Source organism: Lottia gigantea (genome assembly GCF_000327385.1).
Source record: "Lottia gigantea unplaced genomic scaffold LOTGIsca_97, whole genome shotgun sequence".
NCBI classification, from domain to species: Eukaryota; Metazoa; Mollusca; class Gastropoda; family Lottiidae; genus Lottia; species Lottia gigantea.
This window is the reverse complement of record NW_008711143.1, coordinates 748,358-763,136: the sequence shown is the minus strand read 5'-3', so window position 1 is coordinate 763,136 and position 14,779 is coordinate 748,358. Positions and strand designations below refer to the sequence as shown.

The following is a 14,779-nucleotide window of genomic DNA, read 5'->3' as shown; positions in this document are numbered from 1 at the left end:
ATCCTAAGTTGATCGCTTACGGGCACCTAACAACATTACAGCACCCACAAACATCAGAGATGCAACAAGATATCATAAAGTATTACTCACTTGATTTTCAATCTTCGACAATAATCACGGATCGTCCATTTTAATAATCCAAATTGCCGTAATGGCTGTCCTTAAAACCCAGCTAGCTGGCTGTATAGTTCAAATCTTGCTGGCCTACATTGATCACGTGACGAACGACTGGCTCTATTATTTATGAACACGCGCCGTGCGAGGTAAAATTTAAAACACGGTGGGTATTAATAATTTCGAGATGATTTCGAGCGTTGATAATCTAATTTTTATGACCCCATTTAATCATTTTCTCATGTTAAACAATTAAAAATTCGAACATCGTTCTTAATGGCGCGCAATCAACGCATTCCGCGAAGTAATATTGATGTGACATAACTCCACATTTTTTACCGTTGCGTGAAATTAGAGCAGCGTTATTCAAGAATTTATTACTTCGTCATTTCCATTTTTAATGGTTTCTTGGTTCTGTGCACTTGGTAGAATCACGAAACCTGTAGTCGACTCCTATAGCTGCAGTTGCAAATATAATGCAATATTGCAAAAGCTTTCAACCGATAATCTCTTTGCCTGCAAACCTTGCCAAAAATACATCAACTTTTGAGGCGGTAATTTTTAACGCGCGTTTTTAAACGCATCAATACCCTTATGAATAATTCATACGCCTTCCACTTGACGGTATTTGAGTGACACATCGTTTGTTGTTGTGAAATATTACCACATTCATAAACCTAAGATTATCGTATTGAAAGAAATAAAATTCATATGGAAGGTCTATCATCGGATATCATATTTTAATATCAAAAGTCAATTCTTCAGCTGAAATTATTCCATGATAATTTTTTTTTATTAAGTTTTTTTATCTAGCATCAATCATAAAACAGTTTATGATAAATTACAGACAAATACTCAACAATATCTTAATTCTTTATATACATTTGAAATTTTGTCTCAAATAATAACAAAAATAAATATAACAACATATTATACTATCAAATTTCTAAGTTTTCAAAAAGTTACACAATTTTCTGCATTATATCGTGAAATCAAACTAAATTATGCGAATATTATTAATTATTCTCTTTGAAAAATGAAAATTTTTCTAGACATTATGTATTTCAAAACTTTTATTTTGACATAATACTTACAGATTATTACAATATTTATTTCAAAATGATAATAATTTCCCTTCTATAATTATCAAATAATTATCAAATTATTACATTAAAAAAAAGATCCCCATCTGATTTCATTTATCTTTCATTCACCGTTCATTACTCGTTCGATAAAACTAAATTGGTTAAAGTGTCGAAGTTTACGTATATGCGCAAACCTAAGTATAATTTTTATAAATGAACTTTTAGAGTGGCTATAATACGGAAACATTGAATATACATCACTGACATTTATATTTTAAAACACATATATATTATGTAGGATAAAGACAGGAAATTAAATATGTAATTTGAAGATGATTTTACTAAATTCAAAAATAATAAATAGATACTATAATAATAATCATCTTAATTAATTAACTAATTATCTTTTTAAACAAATAAATTGCCTATGATAATATCATTGAGTTTTTTTTTATTAATTCATTAATTTATCAATAACTGAGAACTGTTTAAAAGGTCGAGAATTGAATCAACCCCAAGAATCTGATACTAAAACAATCAAATATTTTACAATTTCGTATATTTTCAAAGATGTATTACTTCATTAAACAAATATTGTGATTTTCTTCCTTTACAAGAAACGTCAATTCGTTTCATATTAGTCATTGTTTGTCATGGTCAAAGTCAAAAATTTCAAATGTTTGCCGAAATATCAATAAAATTTAAATGTAAAATGCACATTGAAATGGAATCTATACCTAAACTTATCATGATTTATTTTAATGTATCAATTTAATTTATCATTTATTCAGTGATATTTTACACTTTAAAGATATTTATAGATATAAATTCAGTGCTGCTTAACTACATTTTTTCAACTTAAATATTCAACATCAATTTGTTTTGAAGAATAGTGAACAAATATATATTTAATTTTAAGAGTCTTAGAAAAAAAAAACCAAAATTTACGGAAAATACGTTTTTTAATCTACTACCTACACGTATTGCTGAGAGTAGTTACTATTACTTACTATTTTATAGACTCTGGGATACTGATAGCATCAATTTTCAATCAGTGCAATTCCACTGAAACTTTATATTTGATGATGTCTCTAATCGCTAAGGACATATGTAATTAAGTAAAACATAATAAGATATCCTTGATCTTTGACGTCATCTAACACTAAGTCTTTGTGAAATTGCAGGACGTCTGACTGAAAATTGGAATGGTTCACATTAATCTCTAAATAATATGATACGTTTTCAACTATTTTATAGTCCTAAGCTTTGAATAAAAAACTCGACCACAACATTTCATTTGTAATTCAAACTCTTCATTTTTTCATTTCCAATAGTTTATTCCAAATTTGTTTCAGCCGAATAAGGTGCAGAAAAGCGCTATATTTGAATTGACTGACTGTACTGAATTATTTGCAGAAAGCTACTTTTAAATCATACAGTATGTATTGGTCTGTAACCTACAGGTAAAGGGAGATAAGTGTATGTTGTAAAATTATTTGAAGTGAAAGACATGTTCTTTTTATCATCTAGTGGCAGCAAAATTTAATAAAAAAAAATTTGCTGGTTTTTAAAATTAGATTTAAATAAATATTCAAGATGATGACATTGACAGACACAATGACATCAATGGTGTATTATTCACAAGAATTTTTTCTTTACGCCAATTTATGTTCTAAGTATATAGTAATACATTGTTTTGATTGAATAATATTAATTTTTGGTCTAAAAAATCAACACATAGATTATAATTGCGCTTAGTTTTGTGGCTCATTGTGGCGGAGGCTTGAAAATATTTAATATTTTGTTTAACCATCATCTCTTGTAAATATTCTTTATTGTTTATTTATGTACCTGTATTATGAATCTTCAACTTGAGAGAAATAAAGATTTGATGATAATATATTCATGAATAAAAAAAATATTCGAATATTTCTATATTGCTCTACAAGTGATGCATTGAGCACTATTTCAAGAGTGAAAATATTCTGTTATTGTAATATATATAACAATAGTTAGTTAGACACCATGCATCTGCTGCTATTGTTGGAACATCTGAATAATTCTGAGAAATGGTTTTCTTTGTTTCTAATTTCTTTCTGATATGTAAATTTTTGAAATTGTTTTTAAAATCATATAGTGTAAAATAATTTTTACTTATAAATAGAAATTTATATATTATTATTATAACAAAAAAATAACTTTTATTATTTATTCATAGATCATTGGTCAGTCATAAATTTTAGAACAAAAATATGACTGAAAATACTGGACCTTTATTACTTTCTAGGGAATTCGTTTTTTTTATCTTTAATCCAATTAGAATCTGGAATGTTATACGTTTTTCGAATGGGTTTTGTTCATAATGCCTCTATGCGCTGTAAAGAAAGTGAATATATATATTATACAGATAACTGGATTTTTACTGTTTATCAATATTGCTTAATTCTTTTTAAGTCCTTTGTAATTAAAGTCGTTGTCTATTATATACATAACACACAATATTATCTAAAGCAACGAAAACGTTCAGCGTAAAAGCTTCTCGATGCTGTTAGCTTATGAGCTTAAAAGCAGGATATTTATATTCTCACATTTGACATTTACGGCACGCAGCATGTGCACACCAGCGCACCGGCATATAGTACACATCAATTTATAGTATGCTCTAGCATATAGTACGCCCTAGCATATTGTATTCACCAGTATGTACGCACCATTATATTGTACGCATCATTATAATAGTACGCACTTTTATATAGTACCCACTAGTATACAGTACACACCAGAGTATAGTATACGCACCAGTATATAGTACGGTCTAGTATATAGTACGCACCAGTATATAGTAGGCCTACTACTATTATGTATAGTACGCACTATTATGTTGTATGCACTATAATGTTGTACGCACTATTATGTATTACGTACTAGTATCATTATAGTACGCAACAGATTCGTCAGTTTATAGATTTCAGTAACTTCGGTTTTGCACACACACTTCAGTTTCTCCAGCTCATCTCCATTGTTATTTCTTTCAGCTAGAGAAAACACACTGATTGTAACCGGGAGGTGGCCATTCATCTTTTAAATGGAATACTCCAAGTTACAAATTCAGAAGATAATTTATTACGGGAAAAACCTTTAAGGATTATTTTTTTTTCTGGAAATTTCGTCCTCATTGGGCTTTGCCATTAGTTCAATGAAAGGAGAGAAATTAAAGTATTTACTTTCGGAATTATATTTTTTGACAAGGAATTCTTAAAAGGCTGGTATTTCAAAATGGTCCGTCCTATAAAGTTGTTATTTGGTGAAAAGATGTCTAATATCCATATAAATATAAGGTCTAAGTATTAGGATCATAGCTTTCTGTTTTTTAAGAGCAAGCTAATGCCGCTGCAAAATTTCCCTCATTGTACCCTGCATGGCGTTGCCCGTCTTTATTAGCCTACACGGTACAGAAATGTAGGAGGTAAAACTTGCTTTCGAGGCTGCAAGGGAGGTGGGAGCGGCAATCTTATACAGCCTATCTAGTTCTATTATGATACAGTCTGTCTAGTTATATTATTATAATACAGTCTGTCTAGTTCTATTATTATACAGTCTGTGTAGTTCTGTTATTATCATAATACAGTCTGTCTAGTTCTATTGTTAACAATAATACACTCTGTCTTGATCTATTGTTAATAATAATACACTCTGTCTAGTTCTATTATTATACAGTCTGTGTAGTTCTGTTATTATCATAATACAGTCTGTCTAGTTCTATTGTTAACAATAATACACTCTGTCTTGTTCTATTATTATACAGTCTGTGTAGTTCTGTTATTATTATAATACACTCTGTCTTGTTCTATTGTTAATAATAATACAGTCTATCTAGTCCTATTATAATAATACAGTCTATCTAGTCCTATTATTATAATGCAGTCTATCTAGTTCTATTATTATAACACAGTCTGTCTTGTTCTATTGTTAACAATAATACACTCTGTCTTGTTCTATTGTTAATAATAATACAGTCTATCTAGTCCTATTATTATAATACAGTCTATCTAGTTCTATTATTATAACACAGTCTATCTTGTTCTATTGTTAACAATAATACACTCTGTCTTGTTCTATTGTTAATAATAATACAGTCTATCTAGTTCTATTATTATAATACAGCCTGCCTTGTTCTATTGTTAACAATAATACACTCTGTCTTGTTCTATTGTTAATAATAATACAGTCTATCTAGTCCTATTATTTTAATACAGTCTATCTAGTCCTATTATTATAATACAGTCTATCTAGTTCTATTATTATAATACAGTCTGTCTTGTTCTATTTTTAATAATAATACAGTCTGTCTAGTTCTATTATGATACAGTCTGTGTAGTTCTGTTATTATCATAATACACTCTGTCTTGTTCTATTATTATAATACAGTCTGTCTTGTTCTATTGTTAATAATAAGACAGGGAGATGGGGGCGGCAATCTGATACAGTCTATCTAGTTCTAGTATGAAAAAGTCTGTCTAGTTATATTATTATAATACAGTCTGTCTAGTTCTATTATTATACAGTCTGTGTAGTTCTGTTATTATCATAATACAGTCTGTCTTGTTCTATTGTTAACAATAATACACTCTGTCTTGTTCTATTGTTAACAAGAATACACTCTGTCTTGTTCTATTGTTAATAATAATACAGTCTATCTAGTTCTATCATTATAATACAGTCTGTCTAGTTCTATTGTTAACAAGAATACACTCTGTCTTGTTCTATTGTTAATAATAATACAGTCTATCTAGTTCTATCATTATAATACAGTCTGTCTAGTTCTATTATAATACAGTCTGTCTAGTTCTATTATAATACAGTCTGTCTAGTTCTATTATTATAATACAGTCTGTCTTGTTCTATTATAATACAGTCTGTCTTGTTCTATTATGATACAGTCTTTCTAGTTCTATTATTATAATACAGTCTGTCTTGTTCTATTGTTAATAATAATACAGTCTATCTAGTTCTATCATTATAATACACTCTGTCTTGTTCTATTGTTAATAATAATACAGTCTATCTAGTTCTATCATTATAATACAGTTTGTCTAGTTCTATTATAATACAGTCTGTCTAGTTCTATTATAATACAGTCTGTCTAGTTCTATTATTATAATACAGTCTGTCTTGTTCTATTATAATACAGTCTGTCTTGTTCTATTATGATACAGTCTTTCTAGTTCTATTATTATAATACAGTCTGTCTTGTTCTATTATAATACAGTCTGTCTTGTTCTATTATGATACAGTCTTTCTAGTTCTATTATTATAATACAGTCTGTCTTGGCCTATTGTTAATACTAAGACAGTCTGTTTAATTCTATTATAATGATACAGTCTAGTTTTATTATCATAATACAGTCTGTCTTGTTCTATTATAATTTTTAGTCTAGTTTTATTATAATTGAGGGGTCTAGTTCTAGTAAAGTAATACATATAATAAAGTATGTCTAGTTTTTATCATAATATATTCTGCATTTTATAGAGATGGGACTAGTTTTACCCACCGACATTCCAAACCCACTTCATTATATAAATATATACATTGAAATATCCCATTTCATGTTGATAGCACCTGAAGTTCATGATAAATCAAAAATAAATTGTGAATGTTACATATTTATTTCCACCTTTAATAGCCCTTATTAGGGTTGAATGATGGTATCTAAAAATACTTCTAATGGTTATTTTACATGAAATGTTCAGCTACAAACAATTTTTTTTTTATAGAATTTTAGGCTTCTCCTAGACAATATCATACTCAACTTATAATCAACTTACAATAAACAACAATATACTGCTACTCACATCTGAAGATAGTATAAATTGACCACAAAAAAATGGTTCTTGGACTCTAATTCCAAGCTGGATCTTTCTTTCAATTGGTCACACGACTTTGGTTTAAGTTTAAGTGGCAAAGCCAGGATAGCTAGAAAATTGTGATATGTTTTTTTGAAACTGATCATACAACAATCTTATTGACTATCAAGCATTTAAGAGTCTAGTCAAAAGAGGATCTTATTTGACAAACAAGGATTGACGAGAAAAAGAAGATATTTTGTTGGCTACTGAAAAATCAACAAACATAAGATCTTTCTATAATAAATAACAATCACAGTAAAATAAATTTCTGTAGCACCTTTATGCCATACTTATAATAGTTATTTTGATTCTTATCCTATGATTTTCTACAAAAAGAAACGCCACAACATTCCATAGTTTTTCATACACACTGTTCAGAATTATAAATTTAGTACAGTGCAATGGGACCCTTATCGAGATCTACAGGACTCTTCTTACCAAAATGTTTACTATTCTTTAAGAAATTTATAATAGTAGCATTACTTCTTTAAAACAACATATTCGCTTCTTTGGTGATATTGTCTGTGTTCAATTAATTTAATGTTACTTGGTTGAAAATACATTTATAAAATATTGTAAAAACCAAAAGTCTGTTATTCCAATGTTTTATGCAGATATTTCTCTTAAATATTAGATAATGTAATGTTAAAATGTTGAAGTTTTGAAATTTTTGATGATTCGTTTTTCAATGAAATATCAACTGCAATAAATACACCCTTACTTAAGTCTGGCAACAAAAGTTATAAAAATTTTCTTTTACAATTAAATAACAACTAACAATTGCATGTCAAGATTTATTTAGCTCCTACTAATTTCTTCAGACCGGGTGTGTCAAATGATTTGGGTCGTTCAATTGGTAAGCCTAAGGCTCTATCCCAGATGAGAGATGCAGTACATCCCAAAGCTCTAGACACTCCAAATAACACTGTATAGTAGTTCATTTCTTTCAGGTTGAAATACTGAAAAAAAAATAGAAAGAAAATATAAGAGGTAAAGACACACTATATGTTAGGTCATACAAAATAGTCTGTATTACAGGCCCAAAAATGCCTGATTGTTGCCTTAATAATAAATGTACATTAAATTTGTGACAACAAATAATAAATGCTTTCGCTCGCTCTGATTTAAAACTAAAGATAGCTTGCAAGGCAAGGTAACATACGCCTACTACCAGCTGTCAGAAATGATAACAAAGTAACAAAGTCTGTAGTGATTTAAGATGTGAAACCAATCATCCGATTTTTACAAGCTTTACTGAGATCTTATACCAAATTTCATCAAGACCGTATAAAAAATGTAGTCTCTATCAGGGGTACAAGCCAAATTAGACGCATTGAATATATTCAAGGGCAATAACTCCAAAAACGGTCACCCGATTGTTACCATTTTCAACTTGACTGAGATCTTTTATACATGCATACCAAGTTTCATCGAAATCAGATAATAACTGCACCCTGTATCATGACTACAAGCCAAATTTGTAGGGTTTTCACAAAATTCAAACTTGACCGATATCTCATCAATATATACATGTATACTAAGTTTCATCAATATAGCCTGCCTAAAAGCCAAATTCAAGGGCAATAACTATGAAATCGTTCATCCAAATATTACCAACTTCAAACTTGCAGCGTTCATTGGGCATACAAGGCAATTTTAACGCAATTTTACTCACGGGCAAAAAACTGAGAGCGATTATCTGATTACCAATTTTGAACTTTATCGAAATCTCATCAACATATACATGCATACTAAGATTCATCAAGATTGGATAAAAATTGCAGCCTTTATCGTGCATACAAGCCAAATTTAATGCGTTTTTACTAAGTTAAGGGCAATAACTCTGAAACCATTCATTCGATTATTCCCAATTTCAAATTTGATCAAGATCTCATCAATATCTACAAGCATACTAAGTTTCATCAAGATTGGATAAAAATTGCAGCCTTCATCGTGCATACAAGCCAAATTCAATTCGTTTTTAATAATTCAAGGGCAATAAGTCTGAAACCGTTCATCCGATTACCAATTTCGAACTTGACCGAGATCTTGTCATTATATACATGCAAACCAAGTTTCATCAAGAACAGATAAAAACTGTAGCCTCTATCGTGCATACAACAAATGCGGACGGACGGACGTGGTCAACGGCAATATAAGTCCACATTTCTATGTGGGCGTATAAAAAGCGTTTATAAATAATAACTTCTCCCTCTTGCCCTGATTTTGGAAAAAAAAGGCCTGTAAAACAGACTTTTTATTTTGTATGGCCTTAATGATGATATATATAATACCGTTTTTCAATTTTAATCTAAATATGACAAAGGAAAGATCTCCATCACACATTTCTTACAATACTCCCCCATCCCCCCTCCCCCCAGATGATTCAAAAACAAAAACAAAGAACACAAACTTACTTGTAACAATACACCACTGTGGGCATCTACATTGGGCCACGGATTTTTAGCTTTTCCTTGTTCTAATAATATATCAGGCACTACTTTATATAACTGAGCCACTAGTTTAAATAACGAATCATTAGGTAGATGTTTCAGGGCAAACTCTCGTTGACACATATATCTAGGATCAGTTTTACGTAATACAGCATGGCCATAACCTGGCACAACCTGTAAATAAATACATACATTTACTGAAAGGGATATAATCGTCTAAAATTTGTTAAACCAGCTGAGAACTATCAAACTATAATATATCACTTTCAAAACAGTTTTGGCTGTGGTCAAATAAAAGATGATTTAAACAATATTTATTTTTCTCTCTATAATAAAAGGATGATAGTCACATTCAGTACATTTATGGTGGCAATGATACTTCACTTGTTCTGGGTGAGTTTCTGTTTTGAATTAGTCTTACTAAAATAACCTACTGTAAGATTTCCTGTGTAAGTGTGACTTACCTGACCAGATTTCAGTGTATTCCAAATAAAATCATGCATTTGTTGATCAGTGACTTCACCTCCTAATTGTTCTTGTAATTTAGTTACCCATACTAATACTTCCTACAAATAAATATAGAACTGAACAGTCAGTATTTTTCTATGAATGACAATGTCTCAGTAAGCTAGGCTTTCAGTCCCTAAAGGTGCAGGCACACTAGCAGTCTTGATCAGAGACTTTTGTCGCCAATTAGAGTCTTGAGTAAAATCTTATGTGTGCCTGTGCTTCCAAGACAACATTATCGTGCCTCCGACAGGATTTGATATTTGTCTCTGATATTTTTTGTCTGCAAGACATATCTTCATCATTGAACCAGGCTCATTTTCCTTTCAATTGCATGCTCCGCACATGATTATGTACATGTTGGAAAACAACATAATGAATATTTCTGTCTCCTTGTGCGCTCATGCCAGTGAAACTCTTGACATGACAAATCTCCAACCAAGACCACTTGTGTGCCCAAAGTATCGAACCAAACAATTCTTAATCGTCAAAATTTTTGAAGGAATTATGTGATTTTCAACCCCAAAAATTGGTTCCTTCCTTTCACCATATAGATTTCTTTCGTTTAATATTCTAGGTCAAAATCAATTTTGCTGATTGAAAATAAAAGAACTTGGAAAATCTCCCTCCTTATCATTTGATTCCTGAACTTCATCAACATTGTACAAAAGAATTACGAACTTTTCACGTGCAACAGCCAGAATGAAATAATTACTTCTGGACTTGTGATAGAAAGTGCTTAATTAAATTTGAAATATATGTACCTGATTGGCTAAACCATGTAAAGGACCAGCTAAACCATTAATACCTGCAGAGAAACTTAGATATGGATCTGACAGGGCACTACCCACTAGATGTGTTGTATGGGCACTCACATTACCACCTTCATGGTCACTGTAAGAAATAAACATCAAATCATGTAGTCACAATAAACGCAGTTCTAATTAGTACATAAATGGCTCTTGAGATCTCACACAGCAATATCATAATTTTTTATGGTTTAGGTTACACCAATATATTTCTTTTATATTGCCAAAATTTTACTTAAGAATAATTCATGATACATTTCGTCTAGTAGCTACTAATTTGGTATGAATATATACTGTAAATTATACCAACATGAACCTTTGTGCTAAAACTTAGTATTATTTCAAAATGAACTGTTTCTATACCATTGAAAGGGTATATCTATGTTTAAGAATTTGTTAAATGCAAGTTACGGGATCAGGTTCAGACAATTAGTACTATTTTGAAGTTGATATTCCAACAAAAGCAAAAGGACAGAAGCATTTCTTCAGCATGTATAAAATATCAAAGTTGGTAATGAAACTAACCTATGAATTGTCAAATACATTCTCATTAACTCTGAGAAGAGAGGATCTTCAAAACCTAACATATGAGAGAAATTCTGACTCCAGTCCTTTTTGGGATCAATAGCACAAGGTGTTGAACCATCTCGATATAAGTTACGGTAAATAACAGCTGCTAGTGTTGGTAACTTAGCTATTAAGTCCATAGAATCTTCATACACATACTGTTGTGAAAAAAAACAAGAAAGCACATTAGGGCAAGAAAAGTCATTTTAATCCATATTTGACTAAAAAATGAAATTTTCTGTCAAACAAGGGCATTAGATCTTTCTTTTTGAACATGCCTAATATTACTAATCTTAACTTATATAAACTTAGTAATCATTTTAATCAAATAGCACTAATTTCAGCAGACTAAGTTAACTTTTAATTGTAAACTTCATCCTACAGGGACTTTTCTGTTAAATGGTACAATATTCACCTACCTCCCAATATTTGGACTTATTCACACCTTCAGCATAAGCTTTAGCGAATTTACTTTCAGAGTTTAAGGCTGTAATTGCTGCACTGAACTGTGACATAGGATGTAAATTGGTAGGAAAGTTATTTAACATTGTAATGACATGGTTTGGTATAGAAGCTCTCTGGTTCCATTCCTGTTATTGAAAAAATTATAAATATAGTCAGCATCAAAAGAAAATAGAAAATACTGACCACACTATTCATAGGGTAAGGTAAATACTCACAATTCCGGTATTTAACAATTCTTAATTCAAAAAAATATGTCTTTTCCATACAAAAGCTAGTTGAAAATTATATACATAGGATTCTGCTAAACACATATATAAGGTTAACATTTCCTATTAATGTTCAATATAATCTTACACCTTATAGCACTCATCCATAAGCTTGCTCTGGCAATCATTCATCAATGAACTTGAAATTACCATAGAATGCTTGGTTCTTTCCTAGATAGGAATAACCTTTCAAACAAAAAAGGTCAGTTGGGCATTTAAAATCATTTCTGAGAATTGACACCATACTTACATTTGTAATGGCGTCTGCTTGTGCTTGTGTTGGAATTTCGCCTGTAACCAGCAACCAAAATAAACCTTCTGGTAGAGGTTCCTCTCCTTTACCACCAGCAGTAGGTAATAACTTCTGACATTCTGGAATACTGTAACCACGGAAACGGATACCTTCATCAGGATCCAAAACAGAGGTCTCTGTCACCAATCCTCTAATACCTCTCATACCACCATACATCTGCCAAAAAAATAAATGAGTTCTCCAACATGTTATAATTAGCTAAGTATAAGATTAGAACTACATTCAAAACCCCTTAAATGTTTTACATTTTATCAGTAGACATTATCAGGTTACAATAATACGGGATAGTTTGGACCTCTGCTGCCTTTTGTTTGTATTCTCACATATATATTGCCAATTCATAATATCAGTAACTGCATGTGAGAATGTCTCCAGCATCCTTGAAGAAAAGACTGTCTTAACTGATGGAGTAAACTTATGTGTTTGTATACTAGGAGATCCCAGATGTGAAATTGAGAGGGAAAATAAAATACATGTATGCAGACGCAGGTGACTCTATCCCTTTTGGTTTAAAAATTATTAAAAGAATGATGTGAAAATATAAATCTTATAATAGCTGTATGGCCTCTATCTATGTAGATGACTCAATTCCAAAACATTGATAAACAATAATATAATCACCATATCAACAGTGACTTCCCCCACTTTAGTTGAGCCAAACTGTTTACGAAATTCTTTAACTTCATTTTGTTTCTTTGGGATATTATCTGCTAAAAAATCTTTTAAATTCTGAAAAAAAAGTGTGTTTTATGGACAATGTAGGTTATTTAAATGTTTGCTTGAAAATTATAAAAGTTTTATATTATATCATGAATAGAACAATAATACTTTGTGTACATCTAGTGAACATAGTTCAGTCAGTAGGCTAAGGACTACCTTAGTGCGTTACATACCGTAGTTGTTGTTGCATGTCGCACACACCCAACACTGGACAACACATTCTGGAAGATACAAAAACAATAGATTATATAAGACTTTGAGAATAGCTTTGAACAGAACAGAAAAACTAGTTTGATATCATAAAGGTGTCTCATTAAAATGGTATCAGTAGTACCATATGAGAACTTAGTCTATTACATTATGTACAGTAGATGGTCTGCTAGATGTTGCATTTCTGGATGAATAGAACTTACTTAACATACTTTTCTTTCAAAGACTTAAAAAAAAAATTACCCTGTAAAACACAAATACATTCATAAAGAACATTGCTTTCTATAGTTGGCCTATTTGGTCACCGTAATAGATTATAAAATGTCTGTGAAGCATGTCCACTCAAGTTGTTGGTTAAGTCATGCTTGAACTATCAAGGTCATTTAATAAGGTTTATTAGTTTCAATAAGGTTAACTTTTTGGAGTAACCTTTGCCAAAGTGTATCATATATATAAACATTATATATTTCAAACCATAATATTAGACTTTGGACCTTAAAATCTTAATTTTCAAATAGATATTCCATCTTATAGCTAGACTGTAAGAAACTGTTTGATGAATAAAGAGTAAAACTACTCATGTCAATATTGAGATACCTGGACTTTGGACCCAGACTTTGAATGCTTTATACCTTTCAAATATAACATTCTTGTTCATAAAATCGCGTGAATATGCACTACAAAACAATTCATTTCCACAATTCCTGTCTTGCTCTTTACACAATTAGCACAGGCCTTTTCCCATTACATAAAGCAAGCTTGTACCCTACAACTATTTGAATTTGCTCATCCTTTTTTTTCGGGCCAAGCACTAGACAAAATTAATTCCTTTTTTTTTTACATTTTCAAGTTCAGTGCTAGATTATGAAGATTGTGCAGGTAGTGGGCCTAGTAAAGTGAAATTAAAAAGACATTTTGGCCTTGATTTCCATAATAGATCAATTTATATAATCAGCAATCATGAAGACTGAAATGTCACCCTATAACTACAATTTTGACTAGACATCGACCTTGTTTTTTGCAAAAGTCCTACGAGACTAGGCCTAGTTACTATTAGTTGGGTAGTTAGGTTGGGTCGGTTGACAATAATGAATGAATGGATCATCAACTTCTCCACTCGCACTGCACCATCAGTGTCACAATAATCACATACAGATTTTCCAGACAACAAGCACTGTACTGATAAATTACAGATGTTAAAAATCACAAGCCGATTTAAAAGAAGAAAATGTACAAAATTATTACCTTGTTGGTGTGTAAAAGACGAAATGCGACGGGACGTACGACTGACATGATTTCAAGGTGGAAATGTCGACAGCGACTCACAACACGAGAGAGCTCTAACATGTGACGTCAGGCTATT

General features: G+C 30.9%; 1 protein-coding gene across 1 annotated transcript; it reads right to left on the bottom strand.

The window, feature by feature from the left end:
• Positions 1–6,849: 6,849 nt before the first annotated feature.
• On the bottom strand, positions 6,850–14,774 carry LOTGIDRAFT_170380 (hypothetical protein). Its single transcript, XM_009069016.1, has 10 exons — positions 14,662–14,774; positions 13,380–13,427; positions 13,108–13,215; positions 12,424–12,642; positions 11,862–12,032; positions 11,401–11,600; positions 10,831–10,960; positions 10,024–10,125; positions 9,524–9,733; positions 6,850–8,065 (listed from the first exon to the last, which is right to left on the bottom strand). Exons 1-10 carry the CDS (start codon positions 14,707–14,709, stop codon positions 7,901–7,903), a joined length of 1,401 nt encoding a protein of 466 aa, XP_009067264.1. The 5' UTR covers positions 14,710–14,774; the 3' UTR covers positions 6,850–7,900.
• Between the last annotated feature and the right edge of the window lie 5 nt (positions 14,775–14,779).

Excerpts from the sequence above, each read along its gene's own strand:
- LOTGIDRAFT_170380 (XM_009069016.1), bottom strand. The coding sequence starts at position 14,709 with ATGTCAGTCGTACGTCCCGTCGCATTTCGTCTTTTACACACCAACAAG. Across the intron at positions 11,601-11,861 it reads ATAAGTCCAAATATTGGGAG|TATGTGTATGAAGATTCTAT; the intron begins GTAGGTGAATAT and ends TTTTCACAACAG. Across the intron at positions 10,961-11,400 it reads ATGTATTTGACAATTCATAG|TGACCATGAAGGTGGTAATG; the intron begins GTTAGTTTCATT and ends TATTTCTTACAG.